Source organism: Papaver somniferum, unplaced genomic scaffold (genome assembly GCF_003573695.1).
Source record: "Papaver somniferum cultivar HN1 unplaced genomic scaffold, ASM357369v1 unplaced-scaffold_125, whole genome shotgun sequence".
NCBI classification, from domain to species: Eukaryota; Viridiplantae; Streptophyta; class Magnoliopsida; order Ranunculales; family Papaveraceae; genus Papaver; species Papaver somniferum.
The window spans coordinates 13,681,619-13,699,321 of NW_020621603.1; the positions used below are offsets into that span (position 1 = coordinate 13,681,619).

The 17,703-nt window shown below is 34.6% G+C and overlaps 3 protein-coding genes across 3 annotated transcripts; all 3 read left to right on the forward strand.

The window, feature by feature from the left end:
• Positions 1-353: 353 nt before the first annotated feature.
• Positions 354-3,360, forward strand: LOC113331328 (serine/threonine-protein kinase D6PKL1-like). The gene is made up of 2 exons (XM_026578047.1): positions 354-1,141; positions 2,377-3,360. The coding sequence occupies exons 1-2, from the start codon at positions 354-356 to the stop codon at positions 3,251-3,253; spliced, it is 1,665 nt and encodes a 554-aa protein (XP_026433832.1). The 3' UTR covers positions 3,254-3,360.
• An 886-nt stretch (positions 3,361-4,246) lies between these two features.
• LOC113331329 lies at positions 4,247-5,374 on the forward strand. Its single transcript, XM_026578048.1, has 2 exons — positions 4,247-4,259; positions 4,743-5,374. Exons 1-2 carry the CDS (start codon positions 4,247-4,249, stop codon positions 5,372-5,374), a joined length of 645 nt encoding a protein of 214 aa, XP_026433833.1.
• A 1,244-nt stretch (positions 5,375-6,618) lies between these two features.
• LOC113331330 lies at positions 6,619-14,753 on the forward strand. Its single transcript, XM_026578049.1, has 2 exons — positions 6,619-6,686; positions 14,129-14,753. Exons 1-2 carry the CDS (start codon positions 6,619-6,621, stop codon positions 14,751-14,753), a joined length of 693 nt encoding a protein of 230 aa, XP_026433834.1.
• The last annotated feature ends 2,950 nt before the right edge of the window (positions 14,754-17,703 follow it).

Sequence of the window (17,703 nt, forward strand, 5' to 3'; positions counted from 1 at the left end):
TAGGAGAGAGACTCAAAAAAAGCTTTGTCGTGCTCACTCGTAATTCCCAAGAGTCTTATCTGACTCACTGACTAATAAGCTGCTTGCCAAATTTCTAGGGTTTAACCCAACGTTAATACAAGTCATATCCCCCCCCGTTGGGAGTTGAGTTTCTCTACGCCAACCAAAACCCGCTTAATTTTTGAATTTCAAAACAGCAATTTTTATCTCTCTTTGACCACCTCGACATCTCAACCCTCGTTACTAAATAAAAGTTTCTCTCTTTCGGACCTTTTATCAAACACATTTCTATTTGAACAGTGAAAACTGAAAAAATAACAAACCCTTTTCTCTTCTTCAGGCCAGAAAAAAAAATGGTTGATAATGGTGGTGGTGGCAGCAATGAAGATGCAGATTCAGTTATAGTAAGTAAAAGTGGTCCATTAAGATCATCAAGTTTGAGTTCTAGTTTAGAAGATCTTCTTACTTTTAAAACTAGTTTAAGCAGTTCTACCACTACTAATACAACTAATTTTACTAATACTAATTCTTCTAGTAATTTTAGTATCAGTAGTTATAAAACTAGTGATGGGTGTTTTTTTGATTCTGGGGGGAAGAAATTTGATGAATCTGAGATTGAAGAAACTGTTAATAATCAAAATGGGGGGCAGCAGTTGTTTTTAGAGTATCAACAAGAAAGTGAAAAGAATAGTTTGAGTTCTAGCAGTAGTTTCAGTATTGATGATCAAAGGAACAATTTTTGTCCTAGTAAACCTCATAAAGGTAATGATTTGAGATGGGATGCAATACAATGTGTAAAATCTACTTCTGGGGTTTTAGGGTTAAGTAATTTTAGGCTTTTGAAGAAACTTGGTTGTGGTGACATTGGTAGTGTTTATCTAGCTGAGTTAAGGGGTATGGGTTGTTTATTTGCTATGAAAGTTATGGATAAAGGGTTATTAGAAGGTAGGAAAAAGTTATTGAGAGCTCAAACTGAGAAGGAGATTTTAGGGTTATTGGATCATCCATTTCTTCCTACTCTTTATTCACATATTGAGACGGAGAAATTCTCTTGTTTGCTTATGGAGTTTTGTAGTGGTGGAGATTTACATACGCTTCGGCAGAGACAGCCTGGGAAACATTTTACGGAGCACGCCGCAAGGTTAGTAGTTCTTTGTATCATTGTTTTTTCATTTTTGGGTAATTTGTTTTTCATTTATGGAGTGGATTTTATTTTGTTGATAAATCTTTAAACTTGTAGTGGCAGCTAGTGTTTGAACTTTGAACAATTTAGTATTACAAGTTGATGTCTCTAAGTATCATGAAATTGAATGAGACCACTCTATTTGTGTTGTCAAAAGAAAAAAAATGTTTAATTGGACTGTCATTGCTTTTTGGTTAACAATTAGGCTTTCCCCCACCCTTATGCTAGAAATTTTTATGTTGAATTGATATGATGATTTGAGGTTCCAGCCAACCGGAGAAGGAGCATTCTCAGAATGCCTGTTGTTTAGTCTCGACTATCTTATAGATAGAACATGAGAAACGAGATAATTTCGGTATTTCCTTTGAGAAAGTTTTTCATGGTTCTAAGTTGAAGTCATTTATTTTGTAAAACTTCTATTCGTTGGGGAAACTGCTGGGTATTTTCTGATTTTGAGTTTGTATCCTCCTCCAACGTTTTTGCTAGCATTTGATCCTGATAAACAAAAGGAATAAAGCGTGTGATCGTGTTAGTGTTGTGTGTTTGGTAAAAGCATGATTCCCTGTATGCAGTCAGTTTGGTGTATCCGGTTTGTAATTCACCTGAGGAACTGATGTTTGTTTTCATAATCAGGATTTTATCTATAAAAGGCCCCAGTGAATAAATCTAGGAGCTCACAGCGCAGTAACATTCATAACAAAAAAGTTAAGTTCCTTGTCCCAAGCAACTTAAAAGAAAAGTGGATAACCTAGATTGACACCCCACCATTGTACTATTGTACCAGCATAGTCAGCTGTCTTTCATCAGGCTCTAGGTTCCAATAAACAAATAGTGTTTGATAGTCCATATTTGTAAAGAGAGAATAATTCAGTTGCATTGTTGAAAGCTTTGGGAATAAACATCAGGTTTCTTGTATAGTTCTATTGCCGCCTTATATGCTTCAAGCCTTCAACTTAACTAGTCTTTTAGGTGCTCAAAGCTAGGTTTGTTTTCCTAAGAGTCCATGACTTAAGGTTTGGATAGTAAGTTGAGTCTGTTTCATGTCAAACACATGCCTCTAAATTCTTCCCTTGACGTGCTATGTTGGAAGACTCGAAACACTTAAGAATCATTTGCAGTCTCTTTGCTCATGGCTGGTATAACTGATTCATTAACTATAAATCTCTAACGGAGCTCTTTGTTTTGTATTGCAGGTTTTATGTTTCAGAAGTGCTTCTTGCTCTAGAGTACCTGCACATGATGGGTGTGGTGTACAGGGACTTAAAGCCTGAAAATGTTCTGGTGAGGGAGGATGGCCATATCATGCTTACAGATTTCGACTTATCACTGAGATGTCTCGTGAACCCAACCCTCATAAAGGCCGGTACAGAATCATCTAGAAGAATCTCTGCCTACTGTATACAGCCAGCCTGCATAGATCCATCATGCAAACTGCCAGTTTGTGTGGAACCAGCTTGTTTGCAGCCCTCATGCTTAACGCCCCGAATTTCCAAGTCAAAATCAAAGAAAGGGAAGATTAAGAATGAAGGTACAAACATGAACCACCATAGTATGGATTCTCTTCCTGTTCTTATTGCAGAACCGACTGATGCCAGATCAATGTCATTTGTGGGGACACATGAGTATTTAGCTCCTGAGATTATTAAAGGCAATGGTCATGGAAGTGCTGTAGATTGGTGGACATTCGGCATTTTCCTATATGAGTTGATTCACGGTAGAACACCATTCAGAGGGAGTGGTAACCGTGAAACATTGTTCAATGTTGTCAGTCGTCCACTGAAATTCCCAGAAGGATCCAATATCAGTTTTGCTGCTAAAGATTTAATCAGGGGCTTGCTTGTGAAAGACCCTCAACATAGATTAGGATACAAAAGGGGTGCAACAGAGATCAAACAGCATCCTTTCTTCGAAAATGTTAACTGGGCTCTCATACGCAGTACTCATCCTCCAGAAATACCAAAACCAGTTGAGTTGAGTTTTGTTGATCAAAAAATTAGGTCACCAACTGACACTGGAGCTACTGATTCAGATAGTTCATCAGGTGCTTACCTAGATTTTGAGTTTTTCTAGAAAATTTTGGCGAAAAATGAGATTAATTTTTTTTCTTTTTAGTTTCTGTTGTTGTTGTTGAGTTAATTAGGTTGACAGAGCTCTTGTATATTTATTTCATCAATGAAATTTTTTTGTTACCCATTTTCGTTTCATTTCTAGTGCAACTCACATGCTCCAGGCAATTGCACATTTTCTTTGATATGAACAGCTTGGACCTGATTCAGATAGTCCTTCAGGTTTTTTTCTCGAGAGGAACGCGCGCATCTTTAACTGCAGTAGTATTTTGGTTCTTCTAAGCTAAAGATACTGTGTTCCTCTCTAACCCAGTCGTGCCAGTATATTGCAGGTAGAATAAAGTTCCCAAGGTCTTCAACTTGAGTAAAATTGTAAAGCATGAAAAGCAGCTTCAACTGAAAGATGGAAATGTGAAATGCCACTGTAAATTCTTCAAGAAGAAGTGCCAGACATCACAAGGGGGCATTGGAAAAGCAAATTAGTTGGAAAGGTGCAATATATCCTGGTGAATATAGCAACCTGAGAAGGAGATTTTTGTTTCCAGACGACTCCAAATTTGTTGGTCTCGGAACTGGACAGTGGTGCCAGAATAAAATGCTTGTTGCTGCCTTGTAGATCAGCTGAACCGCCATGGACCAGTACCTGCCCAACACATAAGCAAAGGTATTTTTTTGGGGTCATGCAGTCGGTGTCAATTTTGTGTCAGAAGGTGGGTTTCCCATTTACTACACTTTGAGAGTTTTAGGTAGAGCATTATTCATAAGGCCAACTGCTAGAAATAGAATGCACTAGGCAGGGGTAAAGGATACTTCTTACAAACTTGATTACAAAAGGTAACAGACAAGTAAAATTTGTTTCCATCACATTATTAATTTTATGTACCCACTCTTTACTCTTTAGATAGAAAGAAAGTAATTTCACAGAAATTTCTTAGAGTACGCGTTTGGAGGTTTTCCTGCAAATGGCAATGGCATTACTTTCTTCACTTGCACTGAAATGGAACTCTACTGTAAGTAGAAAAATTAAAGGAAAAAGTAGTGCACACCACAAAGTGAGAAAGTCATTCTATTCTCAGTTTCATCATCGCATTATATACATTGTCCATTCCACCCATTCTTTATTGAATCCATCCAATTCTAATATCTCCAGTCCATCACTAAATTTTAGTTGTCTTCAGAAACAATCTTCAATTTCTTATCTCACTCTCTAGATTGAATCATGAACAGATAACCAGCAAACAAATCAACGGGGTTCTCTGGCATCTACAAGGAAGCCTACAAACTTACATTAAACAAGAAGATCTTTTCAAAAATCACCTTAACCATTCTCCTCCCTTTAGCCTTCGCTTACTTGTCTGAGATAGGAATCTTGACTTACTCGAAAGAAGAAACTCCTGGATGGCTCGATTTGTTAACTATAGCCCAATACCTTCACTTATTCACGCTGGTTATTTTTACTCTCTATTCAACTTCTAGTATTGTGTACTCCGTAGCTTGTTTCTATACCTCCAAAGATATCACTTATGAGGAGGTTACTGGTATACCTCCAAAGTTATGGGGGAGACTTATTCTCACATTCTTATGCTGCTTCTTGTTCTTGGCTATATACACCTCTCTGGCTCTGGGTTTCTCGTTGTTAACGTTTCGAGCCGAGGAACGGAGGATTTGGCCTTCGATATTAATAACTTGTTGGGCTATTCCTTTCTTCGCCGAATTAGCTTACATGATGGTTGTTTGTAACATCGCAACAGTAGTTACGGTATTAGAAGAGGACTGTTATGGTAGCGAAGCCTTGTGGAAGAGTATGGATCTAACTGAGGGTAAGGAGTGGGTTTCTCGTGCTGTCTTTGGATTGCTTGGAATCGCATTTACTGGTATATCTTTTACTTATTACCTGTCTGTTTATGGAGATTGTTTGGTGGGTAAAGTAGTTGGGGGAATTGGTCTTCATTTGTTGTTAGCTATTTGCGTTCATTTCCTGCTTGTTGTTCATACTGTGCTTTACTTCGTCTGCAAATCGTACCACAACGAAGACATATCTACTGTTTCGACTCACTTTGAGATCCTTGTTATCCATTTGGGTAAGGAAAAAGACGTTCAATTAGAGCGAGTACCTGCAGTTTGAGTTGATTTGCACGGTTAATTGGAAACATCTTCAATATGTCTGGGTGTTTAGTTCATCCTATATATAAGAGATATTAAGTATTTTGGGTAAGCTTTTCCATAATTCTATATCAGATAGTTTGTGTTGGTTAGCGAGTAGTTATTAGCCTGCAATCCATTATAATACATGCATAATGTAATGAAGTGGATTATTATGAATGATGAAGTGAATGTTGTTTCTAACCTGGTCTTGTCTCCTTTCATCTGTTAGTTTGTATCACTCTACTTTCACCATGATTCCTATTTGATATGTCGCGGGCTTATCAATCTTGTAATTGTGAGTCAAAGTTTTACTGAAAAATCCAGCTCAAATGAATTAAGACTGACAGTACATACATTTTCTTATGAAAATATGGTAGTTCCAGGTTATTAGCAGTCAGCTTGCAGTATATTTGTATTTTATAGTCTTAATCACACGGCTGACTAGCACAGGAAACGGTAGCTATGTCTCCCGTTTCTGTGGTAGGCAAAAGCAACCACTTGTTGCAGAATGGGCATCGCAAAAACAAATGACTTTAAGTTTCAGGAACACCACAATTAGCTGGGACTGCAATTTCCCAATATTATATAGAAGAGGGTAGTGGATACAGGAGTTTCCAGAAGCCAACTATTTTCCTATAACTGTACAGTGGTGCCAGAATAAAATGCTTGTTGCTAAGTTGTAGATAATACCCTAATCCAAATGTATTTTTTGGAATCCTGATGCTTGTATTATGCTGAGAAAGTGGTGATCGCATCACTTGGACCACTGTGATACCTGGTTAGGTACTTAAAGATATGCACTATAGTGTCAGCAACAACAATAAGGGGGGGATGGCACCATTGATGCAAAATTATTCACTCAAAAGGAAAATAGATAAAACATATGGTGTCAACTTTATGTCAGAAGGTGGTTTTCTTTTACTACTACTCTTTGACATCGCATCACTCAACCATTATTCATACATAAGGCCAATTGCTAGAAATAGAGTGGGTAAAGGAAATTTTCCTACACCTTGCACAAGTAAAACTGTTTCCATTACATTATTTATCAAAAAAACAAAAAAAAAATGGGAGGTTTCACTCTAATGGCATTACTTTCTTCAGTAGCAGTGAAAAGTCATCTTCCCGCTATATGCATTGTCCATTCCACCCATTCCTTATCCATCACTAGATTCTAGTATTTCTCTTCAACAATCTTTCAATTTTCTATAGGAGTGAAGAATCATGAATAGAGAACCAGCAAACAATTCAATGGGCTTCTACAAGGAAGCATGTGCACCAGTATATTGCAGGTATATTGCAGGTATATTGCAGGTAGACTAAAGTTCCAAAGGTCTTCAAATTGAGTAGAAATGGTGAAGCATGAAAAGCCGCTTCAACTGAAAATGGAAAGGTGAAATGCCACTATCAAGAAGAAGTGCTAGACATCACAAGAGAAGGGGCAGTGCAAAAACAAATGAGTTGAAGTTCCAGAAACACTACAAAAGACGCAATATATCCAAATGAATATAGCAAACTTAGGAGGAAATTTTTGTTTGACAGCAAATTTGTTGGTCTCAGAACTGGAAATTGGTGCCAGAGTTGCTGCCTTGGAGATCGGCTGAACCACCATAGACCAGTACCTGCCCGACACATAAGCGGGGTAGTTTTTTTGGGGTTCGCATTAAAGTCATACCGTGTCAATTTTGTGTCAGATGGTAGGTTTCCCATTTACTGCTCTTTGAGAGTTTTAGCAGACAAGTAAAACTTGTTTCCATTACATTATTGTTGCACCCACTCTTTACCCTTTAGATGGAAATAAAGTAATTTCACAGAAATTTCTCAGCTAACGCGTTTGGAGGTTTTCCTCAAATGGCAATGGCAATACTTTCTTCAGTTGCAGTGTGAATAGGAACTCTACTGTAAGTAGAAAAATTGAAGGCAAAAGTAGCCCCCCCCAGAGTGAAATTCATTCTATTCTCACTTGCATCATCGCACTACATACATTGTCCATTCTACCCATTCTTTATTGAATTCATCCAATTCTAATATCTCCAGTCCATCACTTATTTTTAGTTCTCTTCGGCAACAATCTTCAATTTCTTATCTCTCTCTGAATCTCTCTCTCTATAGGATTGAAGAAGAATCATGAATAGAGAACCAGCAAATAAATCGGTGGGGTTCTTTGCCATTTATAAGGAAGCATTCAAACTTACAACACTGAACAAGAAGTATAAGATTTAATTTTATAGATATTTAATTTAGGATCGTTGAACTTCATGATAATCACACGATAATTATATACAAGAATAGTTTATACGGAATACCTGTTAGCGTTAATTCGTAGTACATCCCCGATGATCTCAGTAGCAGCGGTAATACCTTGTGGAGGTCATGGTTTCTCCTTCTTCACCTCTTACGTTATAAATAATCAATTCTCCGAACCCAATACCGATGGCTATTGTGTTCCTCTTATAGGTAGAAGGAGGACAAAGTTCCTAGGATTTAATTAATAGCATTAGATCTCGAACGTCCATCAAAGAAGAGATATTAGGAAATAATCCCAGAAATGGTAACCGACATAAGTTAGCAATATTCTATAATTAACCAAAATTATTACGTGGCCCAAGGAAATATTTCTATGTGTAGAAATATTCTTACATTCTCCCACTGGTCCATGTGATAATTTATTTAACGGTTAATCGTAGAAAAACATAAGGCGCGCGTAATTGCTAACAAAATTTAAAGGTTAACGTAATACCTTGGCCAACTAAGCTAATCATGCGAGTCATAGCGGTTGCACGTTGTCTTGTTATCAACATGTTCTCTTCCATGTACCACAACACAAATAACTTACTTAACTAGGCCTTAAATTGGGATATCATAATGGTCCAGTGATGTCTTCAAAAGAAAGACAATTTCTGTTCACATTCATCCGTTTACATAAGTGTATACTAAACATGGATACTGAAATAATTCAGAACGACATTAATAAGAGCTCATAAAGTGTTCAAAAACAAGCACATAAATTAGCTGAATTTAATAATCAATTACTCCCACAGACCTAAGATTTTATTCTTTTCTTAAGAGGTCTTAAAATGTAATTGTTCAATAAGTACACCTCTCAATGTAATTGCGCTTAACTGATACATGAACAACTATTGTTTCTGAATTTCTTGATTCACGCATATATACTCAAGGTTCATGTGTTTTGTTCCTTTTGTATCATATCGTGCTTTAATGCTGCGAAACTAAGACGATAAATTTCAGCAATGTCGAGAAAAAACCTTAAGTCTCTAAGTATCGCAGTCATAAATATTCAAACTCAATTGTGGGACTAGTATTAATGGATTCTTCCTTTATAGAATCCATACATCCAAAAAAATTGAAGTTTGAAAAACCCAATAAACTCTTGTTGGGTTTGCTAACTAATTATAAGACAGAAGTTAAAATAGTATCTCAAAATTCTTGATAGCTTTCCTGTAATTTGTTCTTCGATTCTTTAACATATCAACAACTTGTTATAAGTTTCATATCAGAATTAAGACGTAATGAAGATTAAATTTATATCTTCTATCCAACATGAAATAAAATCTGTTAAATATGTTATTATCTCAAAGTTTCTTGAATATTCGATATATGCCTTATTAGAGAGCTTTATTAATCCATATGATATTACTATCACATGGTAAGCTTCATTCATATCATTTACTTCAAAAAACTATAGAGATATGCATAAAGTCAAGATCACTACTCGTAGGTAGTACGTCTTAAAATACAAGACCAAGAGTATGAATTTCTCCCACTGATCTTGAGGTATATGCATAAATCCGTAATAATTCATCCAAAACTTGAAACATTTATAGTTTTGTTGAATTTCATATACCATTATGGGAGGATGCTTAAATTTCATACTTTGATTTCTAAAATTTGTAGACTAAAATTTATAATTAATAAATGCTATTTTCACATTTAATTAATGCAACTCTTAGGTCATACTGAGCTACTAATAATACTATGACAATTCTGAATAAGTCTTTCTTTGACACTAGAGAAAAACTTATTTATAATCAATGCATCGTTTCGGAGTAAAATCTTTGACAATAAGTCTCGCTTTATACCGTTTAAAATTGCTATTATAGTCGTATTAGGTCAGAAAGACCCACTTTCGTACAACTGATTTGTATCTTTCGAGCAATTAAACAATATCCGAGACTTGACTTTCAACCAATGATTTTTGCTCACATAGCATCAATCCATTAATCAAAATTATTACACATAATATTTGTGAACCTAAAACCGAGTCTTTGCCATTCCATATCAAAATGTAATAAATTCTTATAAGAAAATCACTGAAACAACATGAATAACTTTCTTTCAATCTCTGTTGAGACCTTCTTAATACTGGTTCATGTTATTATCAAAAAATTTCTTTATTGGCATATTATGGAGTATTGGATCAATAATTTGTGGGCTTTCATTATCTAACATTCTGATAATGAGAAGATTCACAATAACTGTAGAAATCTTAAATAAAGGGATCATTATCATGATTTCTTGAATAGATATATCCACGTACTCCCACTGATTATGCCATCATTAATAAATTTGTATTTTCGATTTCAATAAATCCCATACTTCGGTTAGAATATTAAAGGTGATTTAAACTAGGTTTCCGGCCTTTCTAGTCCAACGTGTGTCTTTGAAACTTCTATAACGGAAATCTATTTAAATTACACAGTTACAGAAAGAACAAACATTCACAAATGTATAGCCATTATGCATGGTTCATCATGCTTCTAACCATTTTCATAAAAGTATTATTTAGCCCTTTGATATACACCATTACGCCAAGGATAAGTTGGCATTGTGTATTGAGAAACAATTCCGAACTTTTGAAGATACTATGCAAAAGATTTAGGATATTATCCTGTTTTGTCACACCTTTCACAATATTCACCACCTTTGTCAGACTTTATGATTTTTCACTTTATCTATAATTGCCTCTCAATTTCAATAATAAATGTTCGATAAAACATCCATGGATTGAGATTCATAATGCAATCGATAGATCTACATAATAACGCGAAAAATCATTAGGTGATAAATAATTTTATCTTCCAAAGATTGGACCATTAAAAGTCTACAAAATAATCATAATCTACAATTAATAAGAACAAAAGCTGAAATTTATAATAGAGATAAATGACAATTAAGCTTACAATAGTCACATACCTTCAATAAGATTCTCCTGTGGGTAAAACCTTATTAAGGAACAATGTGAGACATGAAAAACATTAGTACATATTTTACCTTCTCATACACACAACATTATGTTTGTTTAATACCATAACTAGAATCACCTGTGGGAAACTCACGTCCTAAAATGTATTAACAAACTCCAATAATTCTAAATATGTTCAACCTAATATAATGTGAGTTGTAGTCACTTGTGGGTGGCTATTATTTCACATGTATATGAAATATTTAGATAACCTTAATGCTTGCTTAAATTTATGAACCAAAACTACTTGTGAGCAGCATTGTTCTAATAGTTAAATCAAACTAAGAGGACTCAAAATATACAACACTTACAAGATAAGAATTTAGCATCACTGTGGCGATAACTAAACAATCCAGCAAATATGTAGAATTGCAAATATCACACTAGCTTTTCTTGTGATATTGCATGGTCCTAATCAATGATATGGACATCCTTGATTTGATCATAAAATTAGCCGATTATAAACAATTATGAGTAACCCTAAAACATTAATCATAAACCTTTACTTAAAGGCATGTCATCATACATAAATTGTAATAATAATAACACCCTTTAATTGAAATGTCCAAGCATAATGAACTTTTCGTAAAACAAAATCGAGCATTTAGCAAGTCTATAAGTATAATTCAATAATGAAATTTCGTTGAAGAAAAATTCTTTGACGCATCTCTCATTTAAATATGATACAAACTTAAAGATCATGATAAATAACGGATATATGATGAATTAATATGAAAGGTGTAAATAGTCAACGAGTATCATTTTCAGAAATATGAAGAAATTTATCAAAAATAAAACCTCAATTTCATAGAGGATGCAATAAGTTTTGGACAACATAATAAAAATATTCATGAAAATATGAAAAAAAAATCGTAATAGGTTACTCAACTAGATAATGAGTTAATTTATGTTAATTTTATTTTATGCACTTTTAAGAAATAACGTTTAATCATGTGCCAATTATTTAATTACCATAATGTATGAACATATATTGTACACTTCAATGTTATCTTAAACATGTGAACCCAGATTACCTGTGGGTAATTTTCGTTCTAATACACTTAAGAAAAACAATATTATAAGCACTTGACATAATAACGATTATGACTGGAAAAATTATTTGACATCACTGTGGTGATTGCCAAACAACTCAAAAATAATGCCATAATAACTACTAAACCTTGCCTTTACGGCTTGGCGTATTCGTTCTTACAATAAAATTATTATTATTGTTAAGACAAAACACTCTAGTATCACTATGGTGATAACTAAAGAATTATGGCCTAAGAATCTTAAGCACAATAATTTTATACGTACAACTGAAATTATCATTAACATTGGGAGAAAAGTGAAACATAATGACACTAGACACCCTCAAGATTCAAATAAGTTCATATCCATATGATCAACAATCATATCAATCAGTGTTTTCTTAAATATGTGAACTCCAATTTCCTGTGGGTAAATATTTTTCTGATATATTTAAGAAAAACAGGATTACAAGCATTTGACAAAATTTTTGATCATGACCAAAAGTGATTTGACGTCACTGTGGTGATAGCCAATCAACTAAAATAATGTCATTATCACATGATTTCGATACCTGCTAAAACTACACTTTACGGTTTGCAAATACATGCTTGTAATAACATTATGATTATACTGAGATATAACACTCCAGTATCTCTGTGGTGATAACTAAAGAGTCCCATAATAATTTTAAGTATAATCCCATAAAATTTAAAGAAAAACAACAATGCGAGAGAAACTATAACATAACGCACAAGCACACACACAAACCATATCATAATGCACACACAAATTTAATGGTGTCAAAAAATGGTTTTGATCATAAAATTTATAATGAAACTCGATAAAAAATCATGTTAGTGTTTCGATAAAGCGGAAGCTTAAGTTAATTTACAATAAAAATTGGTTTCACTAGTTTTAAAATTAATACTGTCTCGTTATCTTAATATTAACTAACACGTATACATGCCCACAAGAAAATATTAATGTTTCCAATTTTTAATGTCTTAATAACCATTCACGTGATGAAAATATTATGTTTATCTTCATTTCCTTAGATTCATGCCATAAAGATATAATGCCCAATAAATATTTTCTCATTTATATCATATTTCCAATTTACCTCTCTTTCACGTACAAGACAAGTAGAATATATGGACTTTAGTGGAACAATTATGCATGTTTATGACTACATGATGTCGACATTCTTCCATTTCATTTATCATTATTATTACGTTCATTATTACCTCATATGCTCATTATATGCCATTATTTAAAAAATAATATTTTTAAAATGATTTTCTTTTATTTACATGCCAAAAATAAAACCATTAGGCCAAAAATAAACTCAATAAGCAAGATATATTAACTTATTTACATGAAATAAAGGGTAGGACATTAGTATTAAATTAAAATATATTTTCCTCCAAAATTAAGTAGGTTATTAATGTTGAAATATATTTTTCTACAAAATTAAGAAGGTAATATAAAAGTATGCAAGAAAATCATAAGTGATAATGACCACAAGATCTTAAATTTTACAGTATACCATAATTTTCAACCGATTTGATTTTGATGAGATAATAAAAAATCAAACATGGACATGAAGTGTGAGCATGATATGGGTCAAGATAATTAGATGTGAAAAGTAATGCAATTCCATAAGAACGATTATGTTCACAGAAGGGGAAAACCAAATATATCAAATCCAATTTTATTTTATTATTGCATATGATTAACGAACGATCATGAGTTCTAAACACAAGCTCTAGATGCCAACTATAAGATTTAATTTTATAGATACTTAATTTAGGATCGTTGAACTTCATGATAATCACACGATAATTATATACAAAAATAGTTTATACGAAATACCTGTTAGCGTTAATCCGTATTACATCCCCGATGATCTCAGTAGCAGCGGTAATACCTTGTGGAGGTCATGGTTTCTCCTTCTTCACCTCTTATGTTATGAATAATCAATTCTCCAAACCCAATACCGATGGCTATTGTGTTCCTCTTATAGGTAGAAGGAGGACCAAGTTCCTAGGATTTAATTAATAACATTAGATCTCGACCGTCCATCAAAGAAGAGATATTAGGAAATAGTCCCATAAATGGTAACCGACATAACTTAGCAATATTCTATAATTAACCAAAATTATTACGTGGCCCAAGGGAATATTTCTATGTGTAGAAATATTCTTACAAGAAGATCTTTTCACAAATCACCTTGACGATTCTCCACCCTTTAGCCTTCTTTTACTTGTCTGATATACAAATCTCCAAATTCATACACACCAAGACATACCCAGAAAAGTAAACTTCTCGATGGATCGCTTATGGTATAACTCAATCCATCTATATAATCTTGCTGCTCATTTTCACTATCTGGTCAACTTCTAGTGTCATCTATACCATTGCTTGTTTCTATACCTCCAGAGATATCACTTACAAGAAAGTCACTGGTGTACTTGGTAAGTTACGGGGGAGACTTATTGTCACATTCTTATGGTGTTTCCTTAACGTGGCTTTTTACACTTTTGTGGCTTTCGGTTTCTGGTGGTTAAACATTTTCGACGAGGAAGGGAGGATTAGACCTTTGGCATTTATAATCTGTCTATCGATTCCTGCTTTCGCCGGATTAATTTTCTTCATAGTTGTTTGTAGTATCGCAACAGTAGTTACAGTATTAGAAAAGGATTATGGTGGAAGAGTTATGGCAAAGAGTATGGTGGTACTGATTATGGGTAAGATATGGGTTTCTTGTACTGTCTTTGGTTTGCTTGGAATCGCATTGACTGGTATAATTTTCATGTTCTGTTACCTGGTGGTCTATGGAAACAAAATGAGTTTGGTGGGTAAAGTATTTGTGGGAATTGGTTGTCACTTGTTGTTGGCTGTTTGGATTCATTTCTTGCTTGTTGTTCAAACCGTGGTTTACTTCGTCTGCAAATCTCACCACAACGAAGACGTATCTACTGTTGGGACTCACTTAGAGATCCCTGTGATACATTTGGGTAGGGAGATAAAAGACGTTCAGTTAGAGCGAGTACCTGCAGTTTGAAGAATCGGCTGATTTGCACGGTTAACTGCAAGTGTCTTCAATATGTTTGGGTAACTATTTCTATACTAGATAGTTTGTGTTGGTCAGTCGGTAGTTATTAGCTAGGAATGTTATGTATAAACATGGATAATGTAATGAAGTGGAATAGTGGATTATTATTATGAAAAATGAAGTGAATGTTGTTTCTCCCTTTTCTTGGTGCGCGCTTATCAATCTTGTAATTGTGAGTCGACATAAGTTTTACGAAAATTGCAGCTTAAGACTGAAAGTATGGTAGCTCCAGGATAGTAGCAGCTAGCCAGTAGTACATTTACTTTACAGTCCACCACATTTATCCTGCTCCGAGCTTAGATATCCGTTTGCATAGATACATTTCCCTTTTTCATAAGCACCTGCAAAATTACGAAGGATTAGTCCAATGCCACTATGATATTCATTATTATGTTTTCTGAATGATGCGTCGCAACAAATTGAGTAAAAGGGGATTTTTTTTTGAATGAAAAAGGGTATATTAAAAGAGAAAAAAAATGTACAATGTATTTACAAGAAAAGGAAGCCAGAGACTTCAAAACTACCAAAAACAACTTCAGTCTATCTCTCGTTCATGATCTCCTCCCATTGGAAAAGGACTTGATTCATAGAGTATCCTCTGAAAATATCTGAAGAAGAACTCCAAAGATGAATGTCTAGTTTAATGGCACAAATAATCTCCTCTCTTGTTTTTGTCCGGCCTCCAAGTACTCTTCTGTTCCTCTCTAACCACAGCTCCCAGCAAATCGCATACGAAATTAAATGCGAAACCAGTTTAATTTTCTTTGAAACTCTGTTGATCCACCATCCCTGAAAACAGCTCATTAAACTATTAACTTCTTACCCAATTAACCCGTATGGAGTTTATAAGAATATCCCAGCAATAACTCGCCATATCATAGTGAACAAACAGATGGTCTTGCGTCTCCAGTTGCGTATTACACATCACGCAAGTGTTTGAGTTAATCTCCACTCTTCGGTGCTGAACAAGGTTTGAAAAACGGCCGTTTTTTCCGAAAAAACGTCCGTTATAACGCTCACGCCTATATACCGTGTCCGTGAGGCTCACCAACACGCTTACCTAAATAAAACCGATAAATAGGAAAAAATGGCGTTATTTAGACCCGTTATAACCGTTTTCACACCAGTGATTACCGTTTTTCTAAAATTAATATTTCAGTTTTTTTCTTCTAAATAACATTTTAACACATGTTTTTTACACCGTATTTTCCGTTTTCATACCGGTTAAACCCGTTTTTAAGAAAAAAAAATTTGAGTTGGAGAAATTCTTATACAATTTTTAATTTCAAAATTACAACTAAAATTTCATAAATAATCATTAAACACTTCAAATTTTATAAACTTACAATAAGTAACCTAGTGACAGTAGTGCTTGAAATTTTAAACTTAGACAAACCAACTTGTACCGGCATTTTTTTCGACTTATTCAAGTATTTTCTGTTTTCTCGACGATTCTCAGTTGATTCCTCCTCCTCTTCCTCCGCCTCATATTGGTTCGCGTAATACATTTGGCTGTCGTAGTTAACAGTATCGTCATCTTCATAACCATAGTCTTCTTCCTCATTATCATTACGATTATCTACTTCATTATTGATATTAATATTGTAATTATACTCTTCATTAATTCCTCGGGTATCTTCTTCTGGACGGTCTTCAGTGTAATGAGAATTGTATATGGGATTTTCATTTTCATGACCTTGTGTATTGTTTCCAAATGTTAGGTTACCAAAGTCATAAACAAAGTTACTCACTGTCAACCTTTGATATGAGATTTCAACTTCTGGATCATGCCATTCGTATGGTGGAGGGAGAGGCTCTGGATTATTAGCTGCTTCCTCTTCCAATTCATTTAACCAATGTTCTTCCTGAGGTAAAACTGGTGTTTCATCATCCCCTGCTATCCAATCAAGCATATTTTCATCTTTCAGCAGGCTATGAACATCGTGGACATCGATGTTATGTCTCTTTGCTTTACCTTGAACTCTTTGCTGCTCCAATCTTAAATTGTACTGAACATATACCAAATCGTTTATTCTTGACGAAACTAAACGGTTGCGTAGTTTGGTGTGAATTCTTTCAAACACACTCCAATTCCTCTCGGATCCAGACGATGTGTTTGTCTGGCTTAGTATCTTTACCGCGATCCTCTGGAGTGATGGAAACTGAGCACCGTATGACAACCACCAGCTTACAGGATCACCTTGCAGAGAAGCCAATCTTGCTGATGGTGATGCAAATTGGCCTTGCATCATTTGCATTCTTCCCGCCTAAAAATATCAAAAACTGTGAATAGAAATTCATATAATTACGAAATTAATTGTTAATAAAAATTCACACCTCTAGCATGCATGTCGCTTGTTCTTGAGGGATACTAATCATTTTTGATATAACTTCACTGAGACAAATTTGGGGCTGAGAAATTTCATTGTTGATCAGATTGGCTGCTGGGTTGTAGATATAATATGGATTCAGAAAATGCGCTGCAACATGAAGAGGAGAACTCAACTGATCTTTCCATCGTCGGTTAATCACAACTACTCTTTTTACTTTTTTTTTTTTGTTTTATTTCTTTAACTTTTGAGTCTGAACTCTAAAGTACAGACCACATGTAGCATATACTGTACACACCTCCAAATGCAAAAGAAAAAGATAAATCGACTCCCTGACTTCCCTCTCTCACTCTCTTTTTCTCTAGATAGTCTCTGACTCTCTTCCTGTTGCATTCCTTGTTGGTTAGTCTTGTAGCAAGTAGCTAAGAGCCTAGGAGTATTATTTGACAACAAAGTTTTGACTGCTTTTGAATCCGAATATGCATTATTGAAATATTGGGGAATGCATTGAACTATTCGAGTGACAACTTGAACATATCAAGTGGATAGTGATAGTATGCGTGTATAAA

Excerpts from the sequence above, each read along its gene's own strand:
- LOC113331328 (XM_026578047.1), top strand. The coding sequence starts at position 354 with ATGGTTGATAATGGTGGTGGTGGCAGCAATGAAGATGCAGATTCAGTT. Across the intron at positions 1,142-2,376 it reads TTTACGGAGCACGCCGCAAG|GTTTTATGTTTCAGAAGTGC; the intron begins GTTAGTAGTTCT and ends TTTGTATTGCAG.
- LOC113331330 (XM_026578049.1), top strand. The coding sequence starts at position 6,619 with ATGAATAGAGAACCAGCAAACAATTCAATGGGCTTCTACAAGGAAGCA. Across the intron at positions 6,687-14,128 it reads TGTGCACCAGTATATTGCAG|AGATATCACTTACAAGAAAG; the intron begins GTATATTGCAGG and ends CTATACCTCCAG.